The sequence below is a fragment of the Piliocolobus tephrosceles genome, chromosome 11, assembly GCF_002776525.5.
Source record: "Piliocolobus tephrosceles isolate RC106 chromosome 11, ASM277652v3, whole genome shotgun sequence".
Lineage (NCBI taxonomy): Eukaryota > Metazoa > Chordata > Mammalia > Primates > Cercopithecidae > Piliocolobus > Piliocolobus tephrosceles.
In genome coordinates this window covers 2,050,466-2,072,122 of record NC_045444.1, presented here as the reverse complement: position 1 = coordinate 2,072,122, position 21,657 = coordinate 2,050,466, and the positions used below count along the sequence as shown (strand labels likewise).

The following is a 21,657-nucleotide window of genomic DNA, read 5'->3' as shown; positions in this document are numbered from 1 at the left end:
TTCCTAAAGTTAGGGATGAAATAAATACGAAATTTGAAGCATAAAGCATCTTTTAAAGTTGAGCTGCTAAACTGTAACCTCTCAGTCCCTCAAGTAAAGGAATGTGCAGATTTTGAACAATTCCATAGCAGCAGTGCGCACTCAGTAGAACACAAATTATCTTTGCTTCTTACAGCAAATCACAAGTACTGAGTAAGAAACAGGATTTCCTTACCCTTCTTTGACTGTATAACACTCAATATAGCTGTTTTTTAAAATGTGAACTTATTCAAAATGCATAAAAATATAAGAATGTACAATATACATATATACCTCCTGGTGGGGTCAAATGAGTGCCTTTTCGTTAGACATACAAGGACGTCTCAAGGCACTTAAGGGGTTAAGACACAATGCATGCATTCTTTTACATCAAGTATGTGAAATCACATGATTTGGAATAAGCCAACCTTATGATAAATATAAGTTACATTATTAAATCCAAGAGAATTTGTAGATTCATATTTATATTTTCTATAAGATGCTGGTAAATGGACAATGTGCAGCATTTCCTGGGAACAGCAAATTCCACCTTTCTTCTTCTGAGCAGCAGGCAGGTCTCTACAGGGGTGTGCAGGGAGAAACGTGCTGCATCCATAGGCAGTGTATTGGCTAATATTAAGAATGATATTGCTAATATTTTAAAAATAAAATCTGGTAATCAGTATAGTAAGTACGCAAACCACTGCAAAAGACCAGAGCTGACTCCTGATGTTTACTTCTTTTTGCTTTCATGATACAGGTGTATAACAGAGATGATGAGAATTTTGAGCCTTGTTTGTGGCAATTCTACCAAAAGGGGATTGCATGGCACCACTACAAAATTTCATAAATTACCCTGAACATACTCAGTTATTTACTATTTGTTCGGAGCAAAGCATGAAACAGTCTTCAAATACATGAGTTATAGATTTTGAAAGAGTGACATTTTTTAAAACATAAAGTGCAACAGTGCTGAAGTTTTCAAAGTTTTTTTGAGTTCTTCATTTTTTTTTGTAAAATGCCATTTCCTGCGAGCAGCATTATGGCACAGTGAACATAAGGGAAAGCAGTTTTCCAACACATATCCCAGATTTTTCTGCTTTCTTATTTATTTGATGATGTTGTTAAGGGTTTAACAAAGCCTTCTTCATAAACTTTCAAAATAGCTTCACATACAAATCTGTATTGACTCTGAAAAATAAAATATAAAAAACAGAATTGATCAGAAAAGTCAGAAAACTGCCCTCTTCCCCCCAAAAAGACAAACATCTCATTTGGCTTGCTTACTTAAAAGTAAAAAATAAAACTGCATAAAGATACCACTTTTCACTAACAGTCTAGACTGATTAAAAAATAAAGTTTGGCAATATATTTTATTGGCAAAACTCACTTACATGTTGTTGGTAGGGATGTTAAAATACTGCAGCCTCTATAAAGGGGAATTTGGCAGTATATAACAAAATTAACCTAATTTACCTCTTAACCCAGCAATCCCACTTCTAAGAATCTATCCAAAAAATAAACCAGAAAAAGAAACTGAAAACACATATTCACAAGCGAGGCTATTCATTGCCTATTTATAACACAAAAGGTGGAAACAATTTAATTGCCATCAATAGGGACCAGGTGACTACTGTACATTCTCACAGTGGAATACTAGCTAGTTGGGAAGAAAAGGGATAAAAGTCTACAAACTATAGAGTAGGTTATTTTATTAAGTAAAAAAAAGCAAGGTAGGTAAAATACATGTAATATATTATATTACCTTTATAAAAGAAAGGGAGGAAAATACAAATATCTATGTCGGTATGTGTCAAGAAAAAAAAGCAATGGAAGAATAGATTGTTTTAAAAACAGTTTCTTATGAAGGGATGGAGGGAAAAGGGAGCAGGAGAGGGACAGAGATTAGCCTTCATTAAATATACCTTCCTTCTTTTTAGATTTATACTTTGGAATAATGTAAATAGAGCATATAATTACAAAAAATTTTAAATCCCTAAGAATTGACAACATCATGAAACTCATCAATGTGTGTATCTAGTTGATGACAACCACAGAGAGGAGAGCTATTTGAAGGGACATTTTCTTTTGAGACAGAGTCTCACTCTGTCACCCAGGCTAGAGTGCAATGGCACAATCTCAACTTACTGCAACCTCAGCCTCCCAGGTTCAAGAGATTCTCCCGCCTCAGCCTCCGGAGTAGCTGAGATTACAGGCACCTGCCATCATGCCCGGCTAATTTTTATACTTTCATAGAGACAGGGTTTCACCATGTTGGCCAGGCTGGTCTTGAACTCCTGATCTCAGGTGATCCCCGCCTGCGTTGGCCTCTCAAAGTGCTGGGATTACAGGTGTGAGCCACCGCACCCAGCCCTAAAGGGACTTTAAAACAGTAATTTGACTGACCATGGTGGCTTGTGCCTGTAATAAAAGCACTTCCGTAGGCCAAGGTGGGAGCATCACTTGTGGTCAGGAATTCAAGACCAGCATGGGCAACATGGCAAGACCCTGTGTCTACAAAAAAAGAAAAAAAAAATTAAATGGGTGCTGTGGCATGTGCCTGTAGTCCTAAGATACTTGGGAGGTGGAGACGGGAGGAACATTTGAGCCAAGGAGGTTGAGGCTGCGATGAGTGATGATCACACTACTGCATACCAGCCTGGAAAGAGAGCAAGACTCTTGTCTCAAAAATACTGCAAACAAACAAACAAATAAACAACTCAGTAATTTGACTGAATATCTGTGGGAGAATATACTCAAAGGGCAAAAAGAGCTGTGAAAAAAAGGAAAACTCTTTTTATTAGCCATGCTGTTTATAGTGGTAGTGTTGTTATTTTGAAACAGTTGTGTCATGTGGAGTATTTGTGATATTCTAAGTCTTTCACTGCTAATATTGTAGAGAACCAGTATTCTTGTTAAAGAAGATATAAAAGAAGCTAAGTAAAAACACTGTGGTCCTGAATTTGTATTGGAAGCATAAGCATTAACCTATGATAAATGTATTTTCCTAGTTGTGCAATTTAACATTTTGAGAGACAAAAATTAACCCAAGCAAATAAAAGTCCTTAGTGCCCTTAGGTTGGTGCCTAAAATAGTTTCTCAATACACAGAACCACGCTTCTTGGAGAAACTACTGATTCTAAATCAGGGGCACAAGGTGTACAAGCTGAGCCTGGACATATTTTCTGATAGTAACAAAGCTATCAAAGTTACCAGGGTCTTGACAAAAGGACTCAGAAGCCAAGCTGAACAGGTTCCCACTGGCCAAAAATTGGACAATTTGGGTGTCATTAAGAAAAATAACTACAGGCCAGGCACGGTGGCTCACCCCTGTAATCCCGGCACTTTGGGAGGTCGAGGTGGGTGGATCACCTGAGGTCAAGAGTTCAAGATCAGCCTGACCAACAGGGAGAAATCCCATCTTTACTAAAAACAAAATTAGCCGGGCCTGGTTGTGGGCGCCTGCAATCCCAGCTACTCGGGAGGCTAAGGTAGGAGAATTGCTTGAACCTGGGAGGCGGAGGTTGCAGTGAGCCAAGATGGATTACGCTCCAGCCTGGGCACCAAGAGCAAACTCGTCTCAAAAAAAACCCAAAAACCAAAACCAAAAAACTACAATGGGTTGAAACACATCAACTATGTTTAAATCCTTGATTTCAAAATAATACCCAAACAAAAGTTAAGCCATCACCCTTGGAGGAAACTAGTAAATGATTCATTATATTGAAAGCTTGTAGATAAATGGAAAGAATCAAATGTTTTTCTTGCCTTCCCTACACATGCTATACCACTTGCTAACCGAATAGTAGATACGAAGTTTCTCTTTAAAGAAGTAGTCCAGCTAATACAGACAGAATGATAGAATTAGAATATCATTATTTTGCAAATCTAATGAATTAATGAATGCAGGGATTGACTGCTCAAGGGTGCTAACTTCACAAAAAGAAAGACAATCAGACATTGTGTGCTTTTGAAGAAAGAATATATGACCTAAGACGCTCAAGCCATACATGTACCACTTTAAGGAAACACAGAGAACACCACCTTGAGGATGTAAACTGGCAAAATTCACGCCGTTGGAAATACATTGTAAATAACCTGATTCGTTTATCAAATAAATTACCAAAAAAAAAAAAAAAAGGACAAGATATGAAGGAGGAAGCTTTCAATTAAAAGAGATTTAAGAGACATATAAACCAATCAAAATGTGCAGACTATACCTGAATTCTGATTTTAAACAAATTATAAAAACAAAACCAAAAGCCCATGTGTTCTATGATCCAGGAATTCCTCTTCTAGGTGTATACCTGAAAGAAATGAAAGCAGGGCCTCAAAGAGATCTTTATACATCCATATTCTTAGCAGCATTATTCACAATAGGCAAAAGGCAAAAGCAACCCTGTCCACTGATAGATAGATAAATGAATAAAGAAAATGTGGTATGTTCACTCTTAGAAAGGAAAGAAATTCTGACTTATGCTACAACTTTGATGAATCTTGAGGTCATTAATCTAAGTGAAATAAGTCAGTAAGAAAAAGACAAATACATGAATTTACTTACATAAAGTATCTAGAGTAGTCAAACTCAAAGAAACAGAAAATAGAATGGTGGTTACCAAGGGCTGAGGGGAGGAGAAAAATGGGAGTTTTTTAATGGGTACAGTTTTGGTTTTGCAAGAAATTGCAAATTGGTTGCAAAAAAATGTAAGTATAATTAACACTACTAAACTGTATACTTAAAAATGGTTTAGCTGGTAAATTTTATGTTATGTATATTTTGCTATAATTAAAATCTTTTTAAAAATCCTATTATGTAAGAATATAGATATAAGATCTCAAGAAAATGCAAGCAAACCAAATCAAGCAATATATAAAAAGCATTACATACTATGTCCAAGTGAGATTTATCTCAGGAATGCAAGGTCAACTTAACACCTAAAAATCAATGTAATATACCACCTTAATAGAATAAAAGACCAAAAACCACATGATATCTCAGATGCAGGAAAAGCACTTAACAAAACTGAACACACTTTCAGGATGAAAACACTCAATGAACAAGTAACAAAGGGATCTTCTTCAACTTGATAAAGGGCATTTATAAACAATCCATGGCTAATATGATAATTAGTGAAAATCTAAAAACTTTCCCTCTAAGATTAGGAAGAAGACAAGTGTTTTGGTCTCATCACTTCTATTCAACATTGTACTGGAGGTTCTATCCAGGATACTTATAAAAGAAAGACAAAGACAAAGGAAAGAGGCATCTAGACTGGAAAGAAGTAATTTATCTCTATTTGCAAATGACATGATGACATGATCCTGTCAATACAAAATCTTAAGAAATTCACTCTCTCACACACAAAACTATTGGTTAATAAAGTAAACAATTCCATTTACAATAGCACCAAAACATACTAAAATACTGAGAAATAAGTTTAAATAAATGCAAGACTTGCATGCTGAAAACTACAATTAAAATTAAAGAATACCTAACTAAACAGAAAGACCATCCTGTGTTCATGCTTTGAAAGATGTAGTATCACTATTAGAACAATACTTCCCGATTTGATCTAGAGATTCAACCCAATCCCTGTGAACATTCTGGCTGCCGTCTTTTTTTGTTTGTTTGTTTTTCCGGAAAGAATAAACTTATTCAAAATTCATATAAAAATGTAAGGGACACAGAACAGCTAAATCAAGCCGGAAAATGAAAAAGAGTTACGGATTTACATTTCTTGATTTTAAATTTTACAACAAAGCTACACTAATGATGACAGTGTAGTACTAGCATAGGAAGAGATACAGATCAATGGAATAGAATTAAAAGTCTAGAAATAAGCCCTTACATTTGTGGTCAACTGATTTTTGACAAGAGCCCTGAGACAATTCAATAGGAAAGAACAGTCATTTTAACAAATGGTGCTCGTACAAGTGGGTAACCACATGCAAGAGTTAAGTTGGAACCCTACCTCAAACCACACACAATAATTAACTCAAAATGGATCAGTCTTAAATGTGAGAGCTAAAACTATAAAACTTGTAGACTCATTGATGGGTTAGGTAATAATTTCTCATCTATGATACCAAAAGCATAAGTGATAAAGGAAAAACAGATAAACCAGACTTCATCAAATTCAAAACTTCTGTGCATCAACTATTATAATCAAGAAAACAAAAAGAGAAAATGGAAGCAAATATTTGCAAAACAAAGATCTGATCGGAAGCTTTTATCCAGAAAATATAAAAAAAAAACTTACAACTCGACAATAAAATGACAGCCAAATTCAAAAACAGGCAAAAGATTTGAACAGTTCTCCAAAAAATATATACAAATAAATAGCTAATTATCACATGAAAAGATGCTTAACATCATTAGTGATATGGTTTAGCTAGTGCTGTGTCCTCACCCAAATCTCATGTCAAATAGTAATTCCCAGTGTTGGAGGAAAGGCCTTGTGGGAGATGACTGAATAATGGGGGCAGACCTCCTCCTTTCTGTTCTCGTGATAAGAGTTCTCTACAAGACCTGGTTGTCTGAAAGTAGGCAGCACCTCCTGCTTCTTTCTCTCTGTCTCTCTCCTGCGGGCCATGTGAAGACATGCTTGCTTCCCCTTTGCCTTCCACCACGATTGTAAGTTTCCTGAGGCCTCCCAGTCACACTTCCTGTACAGCCTGGGGCACTGTGAGTCAATTAAGCGTCTTTTCTTTATAAATTACCCAGTCTCAGGTGTTTATTTACAGCAGTGTGAAAACAGACTAATACAATTAGTTATCAGGGAAATGCAAAACAAATTCACAATGAGATACTACTTCATACCCAGCAGGATAGAGAGTAACATGTGTTGATGATGATGTGAAGAAAACAAAATCCTCATACACTGCTGGAGGAACTGCAAAATGGTACAGAAAATTTGGAAACATCTGGCAGTTCCTCAAAAGGTTAATCAGAATGAAAACATGACCTGGCAACTCCACTCCTGGGTATAACCAAGATAAATGAAAACGTATGTTCACATAAAAATTCATGGCAGCACGGCCGGGCGCGGTGGCTCAAGCCTGTAATCCCAGCACTTTGGGAGGCCGAGACGGGCGGATCACGAGGTCAGGAGATCGAGACCACCCTGGCTAATACGGTGAAACCCCGTCTCTAATAGAAAAAATACAAAAAACTAGCCGGGCGACGAGGCGGGCGCCTGTAGTCCCAGCTACTCGGGAGGATGAGACAGGAGAATGGCGTGAACCCGGGAGGCGGAGCTTGCAGTGAGCTGAGATCCGGCCACTACACTCCAGCCTGGGCGGCAGAGCAAGACTCCGTCTCAAAAAAAAAAAAAAAAAAAAAAAAATTCATGGCAGCATGACTCATAACAGCCAAAAAGTGGATACAAACCAAATAAATGTCCATCAACAGATTAACGGATGATCAAAATGTGGCAAAAATCCTTATAACGAAATATTATTGAACAATAAAAAGGAATGACTTTAATGATACATCCTGCAGTACAGATAAACCTTTAAAGATGCTACCTAAAAGAAGCCAGTTAGAAAAGACCAAACTATGATCTCATTCATATAAAAGGTCCAGAATAGGCAAATCTATGGAGAAAGAAAGTAGACTGGTGATTGCCTAGGTTTGAGGTTGGGGGTTGGGGGAGGTTAGAGAGGGTATGAGGGGAAATGGGAATAATTGGTAATGAGCTTGGATTTTTTTTGGGTGAGTATGAAGATGTTTTAAAAATTTTATAGCCAGGTGTGGTGGCTCACGCCTGTAATCCTAGCACTTTGGGAGGCCAAGGTGCGTGGATCACCTGAGGTCAGGAGTTCAAGACCAGCCTGGCCAACATGGAGAGACCCTGTCTCTACTAAAAATACAAAAATTAGCTGGGCATGGTGGCGGGTGCCTGTAATCCCAGCTACTCGGGAGGCTGAGGCAGGAGAATTGCTTGAACCCGGAAGGCGGAGGTTGCACTGAGCCAAGATCATGCCATTGCACTGCAGCCTGGGCGACAAGAGCAAAACTCTATCTCAAAAAAATAAAAAAATAAATAAAGATTATATAGTAGCGATGGTTGCAAGCCTCTGTAATACATAAAACCCACTGAATTGTACACTTTAAGCGGCTGAATTTTATGGTATGTGAATTGTATTTTAATAAAGCTGTTATAAATTTAAAAGGACGGTTTTTAGGAAACAACTAGAAATTTAAATACTGGTAATTTGATAATATTAAGAAATTGATTACAGTTCGGCGTGATAATGGTACTGTGTTTTTATTTAAAAGGAAAATCAATCCTTATCTTTTAGAGATACACACTAAGATATTATGAACAAAATGATATATCTAAGATTTGCTTCAAATACAGGGAAAGTGAACAGCTATACAGATGAAACAATATGGCAAATGTGGGATCTGAGTATAAACATGATATTCATTATATTGCCTATGTTTGAAATTTTCTGTAATTAGAAACCAGGCTGGGCATGGTGACTCGTGCCTGCAATCCCAACACTTTGGGAGACTGAGGTGGCAGGACAGCTTGAACCCAGGAGTTCAAGACCAGCCTAAGCAACATAGTGAGATCCCCTCTCTACAAAAAATAAAAAAATCAGCCCAATGTGGTGGCTCATGCCAGTGGTCCCAGCAGAGGTGGGAGGACTGTTAAGCTTGGGAGGCTGAGGCTGCAGTGAGTTATGATCACACCCCTGCATGCCAGCCTGGGCAACAGAGTCAGACTCTTGCCTCACAAACCAAGAACAAAAAAATTATAGGCACTTACTGGATCACATAGGTTGATTTCCTTCAGGTAACCTATTCCACCAACAATGCTATTATTTCACAATGGCTGAATCAGTACAAAAGATAATTTTAACACTAAAATTCCATGATTCCTCTTTTGGCTCCCAAAGCATAATTAACACTCAGTGTAGAATACACTAAAAAGTACCTTAATTTCTGTAATTTTTGCTGTGGCAATGTAAGTTCTTTTTTTTTTTTTTTTGAAAGTCTTGCTCCGTTGCCCAGGCTGGAGTACAGTGGCGCAATCTTGGCTCACTGCAAGCTCCGCCTCCCGGGTTCACGCCATTCTCCTGCCTCAGCCTCCCAAGTAGCTGGGACTACAGCTGCCCACCACCACGCCCAGCTAATTTTTTTTGTATTTTTAGTAGAGATGGGGTTTCACCGTGTTAGCCAGGATGGTCTCGATCTCCTGACCTTGTGATCTGCCCGACATGGCCTCCGAAAGTGCTGGGATTACAGGCGTGAGCCACCACGCCTGGCTGCTATAATGCAAGTTCTTATGTAAAAAGAAAAACAATTTCACCACAGCTATTTCACAGAAAGCAGGTCTATCAAGATTCTCCAGTTCAGGGATACTATCATTCTCAGCATTCCACTTGACTAAATAATACAAAACAAGTTCCTCTGCGCCTGTTTAAACACTCAAGATTTAATATGCCAGGCAACTTGCATGTTAGCAAAACTTTTTCTGTGAAAGGCCAGATATTAAATATTTTAGAAACAGCAGGCCTTATGGTACTGTTGCAACTTCTAAACTCTGCAGCTATAATATCAAAGTAGGCATAGACAAATGAGCATGGCTGTGTTCCACTAAAATTTTATTTACAAAAACAAGTGACAGGCCAGATTTGCCTAGTGGGCAGTAGTTTGCTTACCCCTGTGCTAGAGGTTATTTGACCATGGCAAGGAATTGAAAAGATAAAAAAGGATAAAAATGTGATTTAGAATACACATTGGTAACAAAAATCATCATGTTAAGAATATACACTTGTACATGAAGTGCAGTACTCACAGGTGTTTGGATCATCATGGCTCGTTGATCTCTCATTGTTCTTACAATATCTAGTGGATAAACTGGCTGATTGCATTCAATGAGACACATGGCTGTTTCCATAGTAATAAGAACCCCAGTTCTTCCAATTCCAGCACTAAAAAAGACAAATATAGGCAAGATCTTACTGATACTATTCTGTTACACTATTTGTGACTTTTGTGCATAGAACTGAATTATAATATAGAAGAACAATACCATTTTAATACTTTATATTATAAAAGTAGGAAGCCAAATACAGAATATTTTGAAAACAGAAAAAAAAATGCACTTACTCATTTAATATTAATTAAATGTTCTGTACCTTCCATCTACCACATTAGTTGGAGTTCTAATTATTACAGTGACAATAACAACATAAGGACAAAATATGTACTCTCTTTTAAAAATGACATAGCTGTTCATCTATACATTCATAAGAGATGGAAAACAGAGTACCTGCAATGGACAACAACGGGTTCTTCCTTGCCAGCCCTCTTGTTTCGTACATGACAAACAAAATCCAGAAAATCACTGGAATCATCCGGGACTCCGTGGTCAGGCCAGGCTATGTACTGGATCTGAGTGAGTGGACGGCTTTCATTTTTCTAAGAACAAATGAAAAATTATGCACCTTGACGTATGCATTATTTAAATTGTCCCTATAAACCTCATAAGATTAATCAGGAAAGAAGGGAGGGGGAGATAGAAAACTAAACACAGCTTGCAGCACACTTAGCATTGATCACTAGGCCAGCTGTTCTCTGACCCGCTTCCTCGTAGTTGTGTGGTGCCTGCTGCCTCAATCCCAGAGACCCCATTACAAGATTATAGTTCCCTTAACTGTTCTACAGATAACAACTTGGGACATTATGAAACGTTAAATTTCTCCTTTGAGACGTTCTTTTGGGTCCTGCAGACCAATGAAACTACTGACTCAGTTGGTCTAAAGGACCCTGAGATAAGCTAACTCACCAAAGAATGCAGTTTCTACCTCCTGATGATTTCATCCACCTTATCCCCACCAATCAACGACCTTAATTTCCCGGCCCCTTGCTCTCCACCATCCCCTTCAAAACCCCATCCCAGATCTCATCTCCTCAGGGAGATGATTTGAGGGTCTCCTCCCATCTCCTTGCTCGGTACCCGGTGATCATTAAACTCTTTATCTGCTGCATCCCTGCTGTCTCAGTGTATTGGTCTGTTATTGCACAGCAGGAATATGAACCTGTTGGTACTACGACATTATCTTTAAAATATATTCATGTCATTGGAACTTTAGAAGGAAAGCAAAACCAACCACTCCTCTTCTCCACCAAAAGTTATGTATAAACTCATTAGAATGCAAAATTTCAACAAAAGGGAAATAAACTATTTTATAGAAATAGTTGTATCCATTTAAGTATTGGCTAATTACATTATTACTCTTTTTATAACTCAATTTCTATATGTGTAAAGTATTTTAAAAATGATAATCAAGTACATAGGTAGAAACAAATTAAGAACCAGAGAAATGCTTAAAGAAAACTAATGAATTCTTGGGTGAGCAAAAATGGTAAAGTAAAAAACATTTTTTGTGAACAAAGCTGAACTAATCCTCATACAATGCAGATGAAATTATGAAAATCAGAAGAATAAAATCTCAAGATAAATGTATATTAAAAATTGGAGTTAATAAAAACACAAAGTCAAATCAGTGAGATTAATTCTTTTTGGAGAGCGAAGGTTGGTATAATGGAGACAGTAAGAGTACTGGGTTTAGATACATCTTGGTTCAAATCTTGACTCTGCCAGTTACGGCATTCGATGTTTCAGAAAATAATTTCCTTCAACTGAAAAATGAAATAACATCTATACTTTAAAGCATCAGTCTTATGCTAAAAAGACTCCATGAGAGGACCTGTAAATCACCCAATCAGCTACTTGGCACCACATGCTCAATAAACGGTTGCTATAGTCATTCAATACTATGATTATAACTATGGTTATTGCCATTTACACTAAAGAGAGCTTCCTGAAAAGTAAAAGGTATTCAAGACTTGAGGTAATATCTGCTATCATTAATCCATCCATGTACGTATTTATCTATGGGAACAAACTTATTTTCCCAATAACGTTTGGCTCAAACTTTAGAAACTAACTCATGTCTTAGTTCTAATGTACTCAGGGTGTGTAAAGAAAAGCCACGATGGTACATAAAACTGTCATGGATAATCTACAGGTGGAGTATAATAAAGACTATGCTAAAGATAGACATTATTTTATATAAACATACATAGCCCATCTTTCATTATCTATTTGAGAAAACGAAGAAATGTCGTATTGGCTTGACCTGTTACATTAGACAATGAGCTACACAGTGTATGTCCCCAAACCCTAAATTCATTCTGATGGACTCTAGCCCATAAAATATTGAAATTTAAAAATTCTTGTAATTTTAGCTTCATTCAATGCCAGATTCCTTTTCTATAAATCAGCACATCTTCTGGCTTCTTCCCTTTTAGTAAGTAAGGCTCTGTCTCTCCGGTTTCCTTTAATCATGTTCTTGGGGTTGGAGGGGAGTTCTCATTTCCAAAGGCTTGACCATTGATAGGATAGTCCTGGGCACTCATAGCTTGGGCTATTTGCTCTTCTCTAGCAGTTATTTTCTTCTTTTAGTCCCTTTCAAAACCAAAAGTAGTTGGCAGGGGCATATCTAGCTGCAGGCAGAGAAAGTAGGGTGCACTGTCTCTAGCAGCCTTACAGAACTGGCAGCATGATGCTCTCCACATACATCTTCCAACTGGGATACTGAGCCATCATTTATTAATCAGTTTCAATTGAAGCCAAGGGAACTGACTCAGGCAGAATTAAGAGCTGGCAATTAGAAATCTACACCCCATCTGCTGTCAGAAGGTCCTGGTTACAACCTTTTCCTTCTTAATACATAGGCGACTGTGAAGTTGCTCTCCTCTACGCTTTTAAAAAAGGAAAATAATTTAATAGCTTTCTATTGTTTTTTCCATTTCCACAGACACACCCAAATACCGTACTGACACTACTTGGGAGTAAAAGTTTTTTTATAATGAAACATATCTCAATAGCTATTCTGAAGAGGCAAAGTAGTAACTGTACTAAGTATTATTTACTAGACTACTTTTTCACTGACCATTCATATTGAGTCATAGAAACTAAAGAAAAACATTAATTATGTAATAGAATAGAATACTCTTAATAAAATTCCAAAGTACCCCATTAAAGCAGATAAATAATTCAATAATTTTTATAGTATTTCCTAGTAACCAATACTCAAACTAAAAACATTTTCAGCTTTCCGTCTTTACCTTGAACACAACAGTTCTAATAAACAGACATCCGGCCTTCTTACCTCTTGGTTAAACAGTGTCATCTTCCTGAAGATATAGGCAGTGTTTCCTTCTTCAGAGTGGCAGGTAACTTGGTAGCATCCATAAGATGAACTGCCTGTGGGTTCTGGCCAATATTGGTGACATTTAACCTGATATTGATATAAATAAATAAAAAATAAATAAAATTATATACATACGGATTCAAGTTCTCCTATTTTTAAAAATGTTTTAATTTTTAATAAATTTCAAACTCACAGAAAAGTTACAATAATAATTTAATAAACTTCACCTAGATCTGCTGACTAGTGTTTTTGTTTGTTTGTTTGTTTTCTTAGAGATGGAGTTTTGCTCTTGTTGCCCAGGCTAGAGTGCAATGGCAGGATCTTGGCTCACTGTAACCTCTGCCTCTTGGGTTCAAGCGATTCTCCTGCCTCAGCCTCCCAAGTAGCTGGGATTACAGGCATGCACCATCAAGCCTGGCTAATTTTGTATTTTTAGTAGAGACGGGGTTTCACCACATTGGTCAGGCTGATCTCGAACTCCTGCCTAGTGATCCACCCACCTCGGTGGATCACCCCACCTCGGTGATCCACCCACCTCGGCCTCCCAAAGGGCTGGGATTACAGGTGTGAGCCACTGTGCCCAGCCGACATTTTTTCTTTGTCACTTTTTTTCCTTTGTAATAGTAAGTACTCTGGCTGTATTTTGAGACAGCAAAAATCCTCATTGAATCTTAGCTTTTTTAAAACAGCTGTAATGACAAGTAATTCATGTACCATACCACTCACTTGTTTAATGTATACAATAGTTTTTAGTATATTCACAGAACTGTGCAACCATCACCACAATCACTTTTAGAACATTCCCATTACACCCAAAATAAACCCTACACCAATTAGTAGTCACTGTTCATTCTTCCTCATCTGTTCCCCCATCCTTACCCCAGATCTAGACCACCACTAATCTACTTCATGTCCCTACAGAGTTGCCTATCCTGGACATTTCATATAAATGCAATCATACAATATGTGGTCTTTTTGACCTCTTTCACTATGCTAAGTGTTTTCCAGGTTTACCCATGTTGTAGTACGTATCACTACTTCATTCCTTTTTATTGCCAAATAATATCCAACAATAAGACTACACCACATTTTATTTGTATATTTGAGTTGTTTCTACATCTTGGCCATTATAAATAATGCTGCTATGAATGCTCATGTACAAATTTTTGTGTGGACAAACTTTTTCAATTCTTTCGGATTTAGGAACGGAAGTACTAAGTTATACCAACTCGATGTTTAACTTTTTGAAGAACTACAAGACTGTTTTCCAAAATGGGTAGGATGATTTTACAAACCCACCATAGGAGGGTTCTGTTTTTTCCACATCATCCCTAGAACTTGTTATTATAGGTCCTTTTTATTTTAGCCATCCTCTTGGCTATAAAGTCTCATTAAGTTTTTGATCTGCATCTCCCTGATAATGATGCTGAGCATCTTTTCTCGTGCTTCTTAGCCATCTGTATATCTTCTTTGGAGAACTGGCTATTCAGATCTGTTGCCCATTTTTAAATTGCATTATTTATTTTACTGTTGAGTTGTAAAGAGTTCCATATATACATGAGATACAAGCCCCTTAACAGATGTACATCAATCCCTTTAAATAATAACAATGACAGTAATGGCTAATACTTATGTCACATTTATTTATGTGTTAGTCACAGTTTTATGCACTTAACCATGATGCTTTAAAACAAGAAACCACAAGAAAAGAAGATTAAAGTTAGAAAGGCTTAAATAAACATGAATATTTTGACTACATATGTGCAGTATAATTTGAAAAAAGTCCAAGCAATGTGTAAGATTCAACTATGACTTACTCTGCCACGTTCAACTTGTGTGGTCAACATTACAACCATAGAGGAGCCTTGTTCCCAAGTCATCTGCCAAAAATCTGTACAAGTGTGTGGTAATGGCCCTTGACAAGCAATGTACTGATTTATAATGCTGGAAGAAGGGATTTCCATCTAAAAAGAAAAGGGTATGAAAACAGAATGTTTTGCGTTACTTTTTACAATAATCAGGAATATGAAAATCATCCACTAACTGTTATAGTGAAGACAACTAATCTCAATAAACTGCCGTCAGTAAAACAAATCTTTATTAACAACTTCTTATTTTATCTGTAGAACAAAGTTCATGGCAATGTTCAACAGTTACAGATATTTATCTTTTAATTAGTGGAAATAAGAATTTAAATATTTTCCAAATATTTTCTTGGGCTCAAGCAATCCTCCTACTTTGGCATCCCAAAGTGCTGAGATTACAAGTGTGAGCCACACCCGGCCTATTATGATTTTTAAAAGCAGCTTAACCCAAAATTCTGTTTCAAAGGCAGATACATGGTAAAGAAATAAAAAATACTTATCTGTAAATAGTGTATGGGTAAAATTTCTGAGGAACAAAAATTCTGCCACTGGTTTTAGCTTGAATTTTTACATATAAAATAACTTTAGAGGATATCAGAATAATACTTAAAATTCCTAATTTTCACAAAGAGGTAAGATAGTATTTGGGAAAGCGGAGTCATCAGTCATTATCCTACTACATTTTGAGATTAAATATTTTTTTAAAAGGTGATATATGCACATGACAATTCAAAGAATAACAAAGAGTGAATAAAGAAAGTCTCTTCTCCCATTTCAGCTTCTAGTTTACACCCAGGAAGGTAATCTTTTTCTCTCAGTTTGTCATATAACTTTATCAGAGATATTCTATATACAACACACAAACGTATATGCAAAACTAACTTCCCACTTTTCTGTAAAACTGTTTTTTAAAAATGGTAGCATACTATATATAATGTTGTTCTGCTTCTTACTTCTTTTTTACTTCATCTTCAAGATCATGTTTGATTAGTAAATAAAATTTCATTCTTTTAAATGGCTCTACTGTATAAATATACAACATAATATTTCATACAGATTTAAGGCCCTCATGTTTTTTATTTTTGTAATCTTGCCCCAACCTGCCCTCATTTGACAGCAAAATCTGACCTGAACTGACCTAAGACTATCTGTACTCTTTACTAGTCTTACTTAGGGAGAATATCTATAGTTTGTTGTTAACTCTTCAGATATATTGATTATAGGGCACTTGTCCCATGGCCTGCCAGCAATGTTACTTATTCTAGTATATGATGTATGTACTAAACACACTTTCAAAATTCCAAAACTCCGAAATCCAAAAGCGTCTTTTTCTACACCCTCCCACTCACCGCCCCTTATGTGGAGAAGGAGGTCTTCCGCATGTCGCCTGCACAGGTCTCAGACTCCTGGGCTGAAGCTGTCCCTGCAGCCTAGGCCTTTCTTCAGTGCTGGGATTACAGGCGTGCACTACTGCGCCTGGCCCCATAGTGTATTTAACCTAAGGTTTCACATCAAGGATGTGGACCCACATGTAGTATCAAATTTTTGTTCTTTCAATCTCATAGGTGAAATAGTAATTCCTTGAAGTTTTCATTTGCACTTTTGTTTTTTGTAAATCGCATGTATTCTTCATTTAACTCTGATACTATTTTTCCAAGTGTTAAAATAGTATTGCGGTTTTGCTACCACAAAAAAAGGCCTTATCAGAGGTATATTCTTAAGTAGCTAATCCTCCATCAAGGATTCTCAATTTGCAAATTTGACTACTTGCTAAAATATATTCATAACTCTTAAAACAGTTGCAGGGATTTCTTGGTCATGTAGTAGACATACAGTAGTGAAAAATTTGAGTGATCTGAAGACATGCACATTTCCAAGTGAGATCAAACAAAGCAACTCTGACATCTTGTTTTAGCTCTCATACGGTAAACAAGTGACCTTTTTGCATTCTATGTAGGGCCATACTTTTCACCTTTTGTTTTTTTTTTTTTACTACTGATTTTGCTGTTTAAAAATGGCCCCCAAGTGTAGTTTTAAAGTGCTGACTAGTGTTTCTAAGTTCAAGAAGGATGTGATATACCTCATGGAGGAAATATGTGTTAGATAAGCTTCCTTGAGGCATGAGTTATAGTGCTGTTGACTATGAGTTAAAGGTTAATGGATCAGCAATATATATTAAATAAAGTGTTTTTAAACAGAAACAACAGTATGTATTTATCGGCTAATGAAAATGTTGTGACTTTAGGCCTGGGGGAACCTAACCCTGTATTTTCCCTAGAAGCAATGATTAAATACTCCCTAATTTAGCATGTACAAAGACTTTCTAGAGTATGACAACATCGAATGGTGAAAATTAACCCAATTTACATATACAGTGATATATTTAGGTTTAAAAATAATTTGGAGGCTAGTACTTAGCTGAAACAAGATTGGCCACGAGTTGATAGCTCTTGAAACTGGGTAAGACGTATGGGGGGACTCTTTTATACTATTCTCTCTACTTTTGTATAGATTTAAAAATGACTATTGAAAATGTCATTTGCATAATTTCCTTTTCTATGAATTGTCTTTGCATGTCCTTCATCCATTATTTTCATTGAATTTTCTTCTTTTTTTTAGACAGGGTCTTGTTCTGTCACCCAGTGACAGTCATGTGATCATGGCTCACTGCAGCCTCAATCTCTCAGGCTCAAGCAATTCTCCCACCTCAGTCTTCTGAGTAGCTGGAGCAACAGGCATGCACCACCATGACTGCTAATTTTTATATTTTTATTTTTATTCGAGAAATGGAGTCTCAATATGTTTCCCAGGCTTACTTTTCTTATTCATTTATGAAGCTCTTTGTATATTAAATAAGCCTTTTCTAGTATTTAAAAAATTCCATTTGTCATTTGATTTTAGTAGTTTTTCAGCATACCAAAAATAACAAATTGTACCTTGTCAAATTCATCTCTTTAAGCTTAGACATGTATCTAAGCTTAAAAAACCTCCCCCTGAGATTTTAAATAATTTTCACATATTCCCTTCAAGTATTTTCATAATTCCACTTTTAAAATTACATTTTGATATATTTGAAATATATGTTGACATCAAGTGGAGGTGAAGTATTTATAGATGAAAGATATGATAGAAAGATCTACTTCAAAAGAACCTGGTAAAGGTGAAACAAAGTGTGTCATGAGTTGACAAGTGCTGAAACTGAGTCATGTGTACATGAAGTTTGATTTTACTGTTTGCTCTAATTTTGTACATTTGAAATTTTCTAATTACAGAGTTAAGAAAAAAAAATGCCTCTTTACAATGACATATTCTAGACCATTGGTCCCCAACCTTTTTGGCACCAGGGACCGGTTTTTTGGAAGCCAATTTTTCCATGGAGTGGGGTTGGGAGGGTGGGAGGTGGGGATGGTTACAGGATGAAACTGTTCCAGCATAGATCATCAGGCATTAGATTTTCATAATGAGCATGCAATCTAGATCCCTCACATGTGCAGTTCACAATAGGGTTCGCACTCCTATGAGAATCTAATGCCACCACTGATCCGACAGCAGATGGAGTTCAGGTGGTAATGTCTGCCCACCACTCACCTCCTGCCATGTGGCCTGGTACCTGATAGGCCATGTATGATTACTGGTCCATGGCCCAGGGGTTGGGGGCTCCTGTTCTAGACAGTTGACCCGACCACCCATTCATTGGATAGTCTGTTTTATCTCCAATGATTTAAAAGACCACCTCTACCATAAACAAAATTCTAGTATTTATCTCAGTTTATTTATGAACTGGACTATTCCATTCCACTGCTCTACCTGTGTATTAATACACAAGTACCAAAATATTTTATTTAATATTACTTCAATAATATTTTTCATATTTGAAAGTTTTAATATTCTACCCAGGTTAGGATTTCAACAAAAAGAAAACAACCTCAAAGTTTATAGTGGCTCCTATTTTTCCAAATGGCAAAGGCATAATAAAAATAAACTTACATTTATATAGTTCGCATTGATGTAGTCTTCATTACCTTTTAAAATGACCCGTGTGGCATCATCTAAAAAATTTAAAAGAAATAATGTTTTAGTAAAGTTATATTTAAAAGATTAAATTTAACAGAGACAATAAGATACTTACAAGGCGAAATATCTCTGTATCTATTTTTGGAAATATTCTGAGGTAATTTGGCACAAGACATTGTCATTCCAGGTTTTTTCCGATAAAGTTGCTAAAAAAAAAAAAGGGGGGACAATTCCAACAAAAGCCATAAACAATTTCTGTTTTGTTTTCCAGACTTGTTTCTATACTAACAGGAAACAGGTTTTTTTCCCTTTGAATAGGTCATCTATACAACGATATATCATAGGCTAGTAGAGTACTGAACCAGATTTACAAAGCTGAATTCTTCAATTTCTAACATAAAGTATGTGTCATATTTTGAAAAGCGGTAAAACTAGTGAAACCAATTCTGCTTACAGCAGGAGCACCTGAAGTTGTGAGTAGCAAATCTGCAGAAAACATTTAACTTTCATTTAGTTTGGAGGTGTTTACAGTATATGAACTAAGAACTTTTGAATAAAAACTAACAGACATATCCTAAATGTTTTATAGTTAAACATTTACCTATAACATACATGGCAGAGCAACAATTATTAATGATGGTCATTTCTAAAAACACATTGAAAACTATCCAGGGAGCCTAACATGGCTGTGCATGCCTGTAATTCCAGTTACTTGAGAGGCTGAGGCCAGAGGACTGTTTGGACATAGGAATTTGAGATCAGCCTAGGCTACACAGTGAGAGGCTGCTTCTCAAAAAACAAAACAAAACAAAAAAATTCGGGTTTACTATTTTAAACAAATTAGGTTCATACAGTCTGAATAAAACATTTCCAAATCCACTGGGTGGCCGTGGGTCAAATGCGTATTACAAGCACTGAAGAAGCATTCTAGTTCGTTGGCTATAATGATCTGTCTGAAGGTTTTGTTTTTCCCAGTTTTCAAGATTGCACTGACAAAAAATAAACAGAGATTAAATATGACAAGGTATAAACTTCAAAAACAAAAGTTATTTTCCTTTAGCTCAGGATTTTAAAGTCTATAATAGCCTACCCTCATCTGCCACTTTTCAAAAAAACAGCTATTTAACTACAGAAAAAAATTCAGTTTGATGACATATGTATAAAATTTCCTTATCCCTCTTTTTAAAAGATATTCTATTTATATAACCATAGCTAGTATTTTGGGAGCAATTTTCAAAACTTGGCATTTTAGAACTCTTTATGTCAAACATTTCTCAGAATATCATTTTAGTTTAGAAATTATAATGCATAGATTAGGCACTTAAGAAACTATGAAACTAGTTAGAAAATATCAGCAAAATGCTTTTACTATATAATGATATTACTTACATCAAACTGTGTCAGGACTGTTCCAGTGATAAGCCCCTCAGCTAGCTGGATCATTGACTCCCGCAGGGAATGGTCATCCTGATGCACACTATCTAGGGGGGCTTTCTCAGGAATATACTGGAAATCTGGCTCATTTTCTAGCTTTTCTTCCACTACATCATATACAGCTAAAAAGAAAAAAAGAAAAATCAAACCAATCCCAAAACACGTGGAAATCTTAATGAATTCACACGATAGGAATTTACCAGATACACTGTATAATGTTTTGTTCAAAAAATAATTCATTTATGAAGAATTACAACAGATCTGAGTCTGGCGTCACTGTGCGGGGGGACAGAAAGTAGTTGTGGAGTTGAGGGGCTTTGCTGTACCTTTGGAGGGAAGAAGGGTTCTTGGCTACATTGCTGAAAATGTCTATAACTTGAAGAGACAATAAGAAAGAGAAGAGCTGCTGAGAAGCACCTGTGAATATACCCTCTCTTAATTTCTAGGGGACCTAGGGCAAGAGTACAAATAGAGACCTATACACCATATGTTTAAGTTACAAAAAACTTGAACACAGTGCTAAACAAAATATGCTTCATCCTCTTTTGGTGATGTATCTACAAAACCACCTGGGAGGCCAGAATTCAAATGAGAATTCTAGGCCAGAATTCATGGTCACGGTAATGTGAGGAGATTTAGACCCCAGATCCTAGGCCTGTATTCCACCATTACCCACTCTCAGTCCCATTTTTTAACACAGGGGTTTATAAACACACATGTGAAGATCCCAGCCCACATGCAAGATATATCTATACCTCTCCCTCCACAAACTGTAGCCTCTTAGCCACCTGCTGGGCTAGGATACACATACCATGTGAACCAACATTGAGAGTATGGATGTGTGGAAAATACCCACGAAGATCGAGAGAGGCTCAGGGTTATCTGGACCCAGAACTGAGGTTTGAAAAAAGTGGCATAGAAAGGGAAGGGAGGTTATAGCTTGGCATGTCCTTTTGGTCCTATAAAATTATGACTCCATTGGGAGAAGAAAGAGAGCCAAAGCGGGGCCTTCTAAAATATGGAGCCAAGGTAGGGGCCTCTTTTACCCTTGCCTAAGAGATCTGGTTCCTCCTTGAATATCTATACTTTT

At 36.7% G+C, this 21,657-nt stretch overlaps 1 protein-coding gene across 4 annotated transcripts in view; it reads right to left on the bottom strand.

Annotated features, from left to right (window-relative positions):
- Nucleotides 1-732: 732 nt before the first annotated feature.
- PTPN4 (protein tyrosine phosphatase non-receptor type 4) overlaps nucleotides 733-21,657 on the bottom strand; it is a 219,801-nt gene continuing 198,876 nt past the window's right edge. For 2 of the 4 annotated variants that reach the window (XM_023185205.2, XM_023185207.2), the window contains 8 exons: nucleotides 20,523-20,689; nucleotides 19,249-19,339; nucleotides 19,107-19,168; nucleotides 15,072-15,218; nucleotides 13,213-13,341; nucleotides 10,305-10,453; nucleotides 9,828-9,963; nucleotides 739-1,209 (listed from right to left, as the gene is read on the bottom strand). In XM_023185205.2, coding sequence (XP_023040973.1) covers nucleotides 1,123-1,209; nucleotides 9,828-9,963; nucleotides 10,305-10,453; nucleotides 13,213-13,341; nucleotides 15,072-15,218; nucleotides 19,107-19,168; nucleotides 19,249-19,339; nucleotides 20,523-20,689 — 968 coding nt within the window. In that variant the 3' untranslated portion in view covers nucleotides 739-1,122. Of the gene's footprint in view, nucleotides 1,210-9,827; nucleotides 9,964-10,304; nucleotides 10,454-13,212; nucleotides 13,342-15,071; nucleotides 15,219-19,106; nucleotides 19,169-19,248; nucleotides 19,340-20,522; nucleotides 20,690-21,657 lie in introns of all 4 variants that reach the window. The other 2 variants (XM_023185206.2, XM_031936405.1) reach the window with 2 other exon arrangements.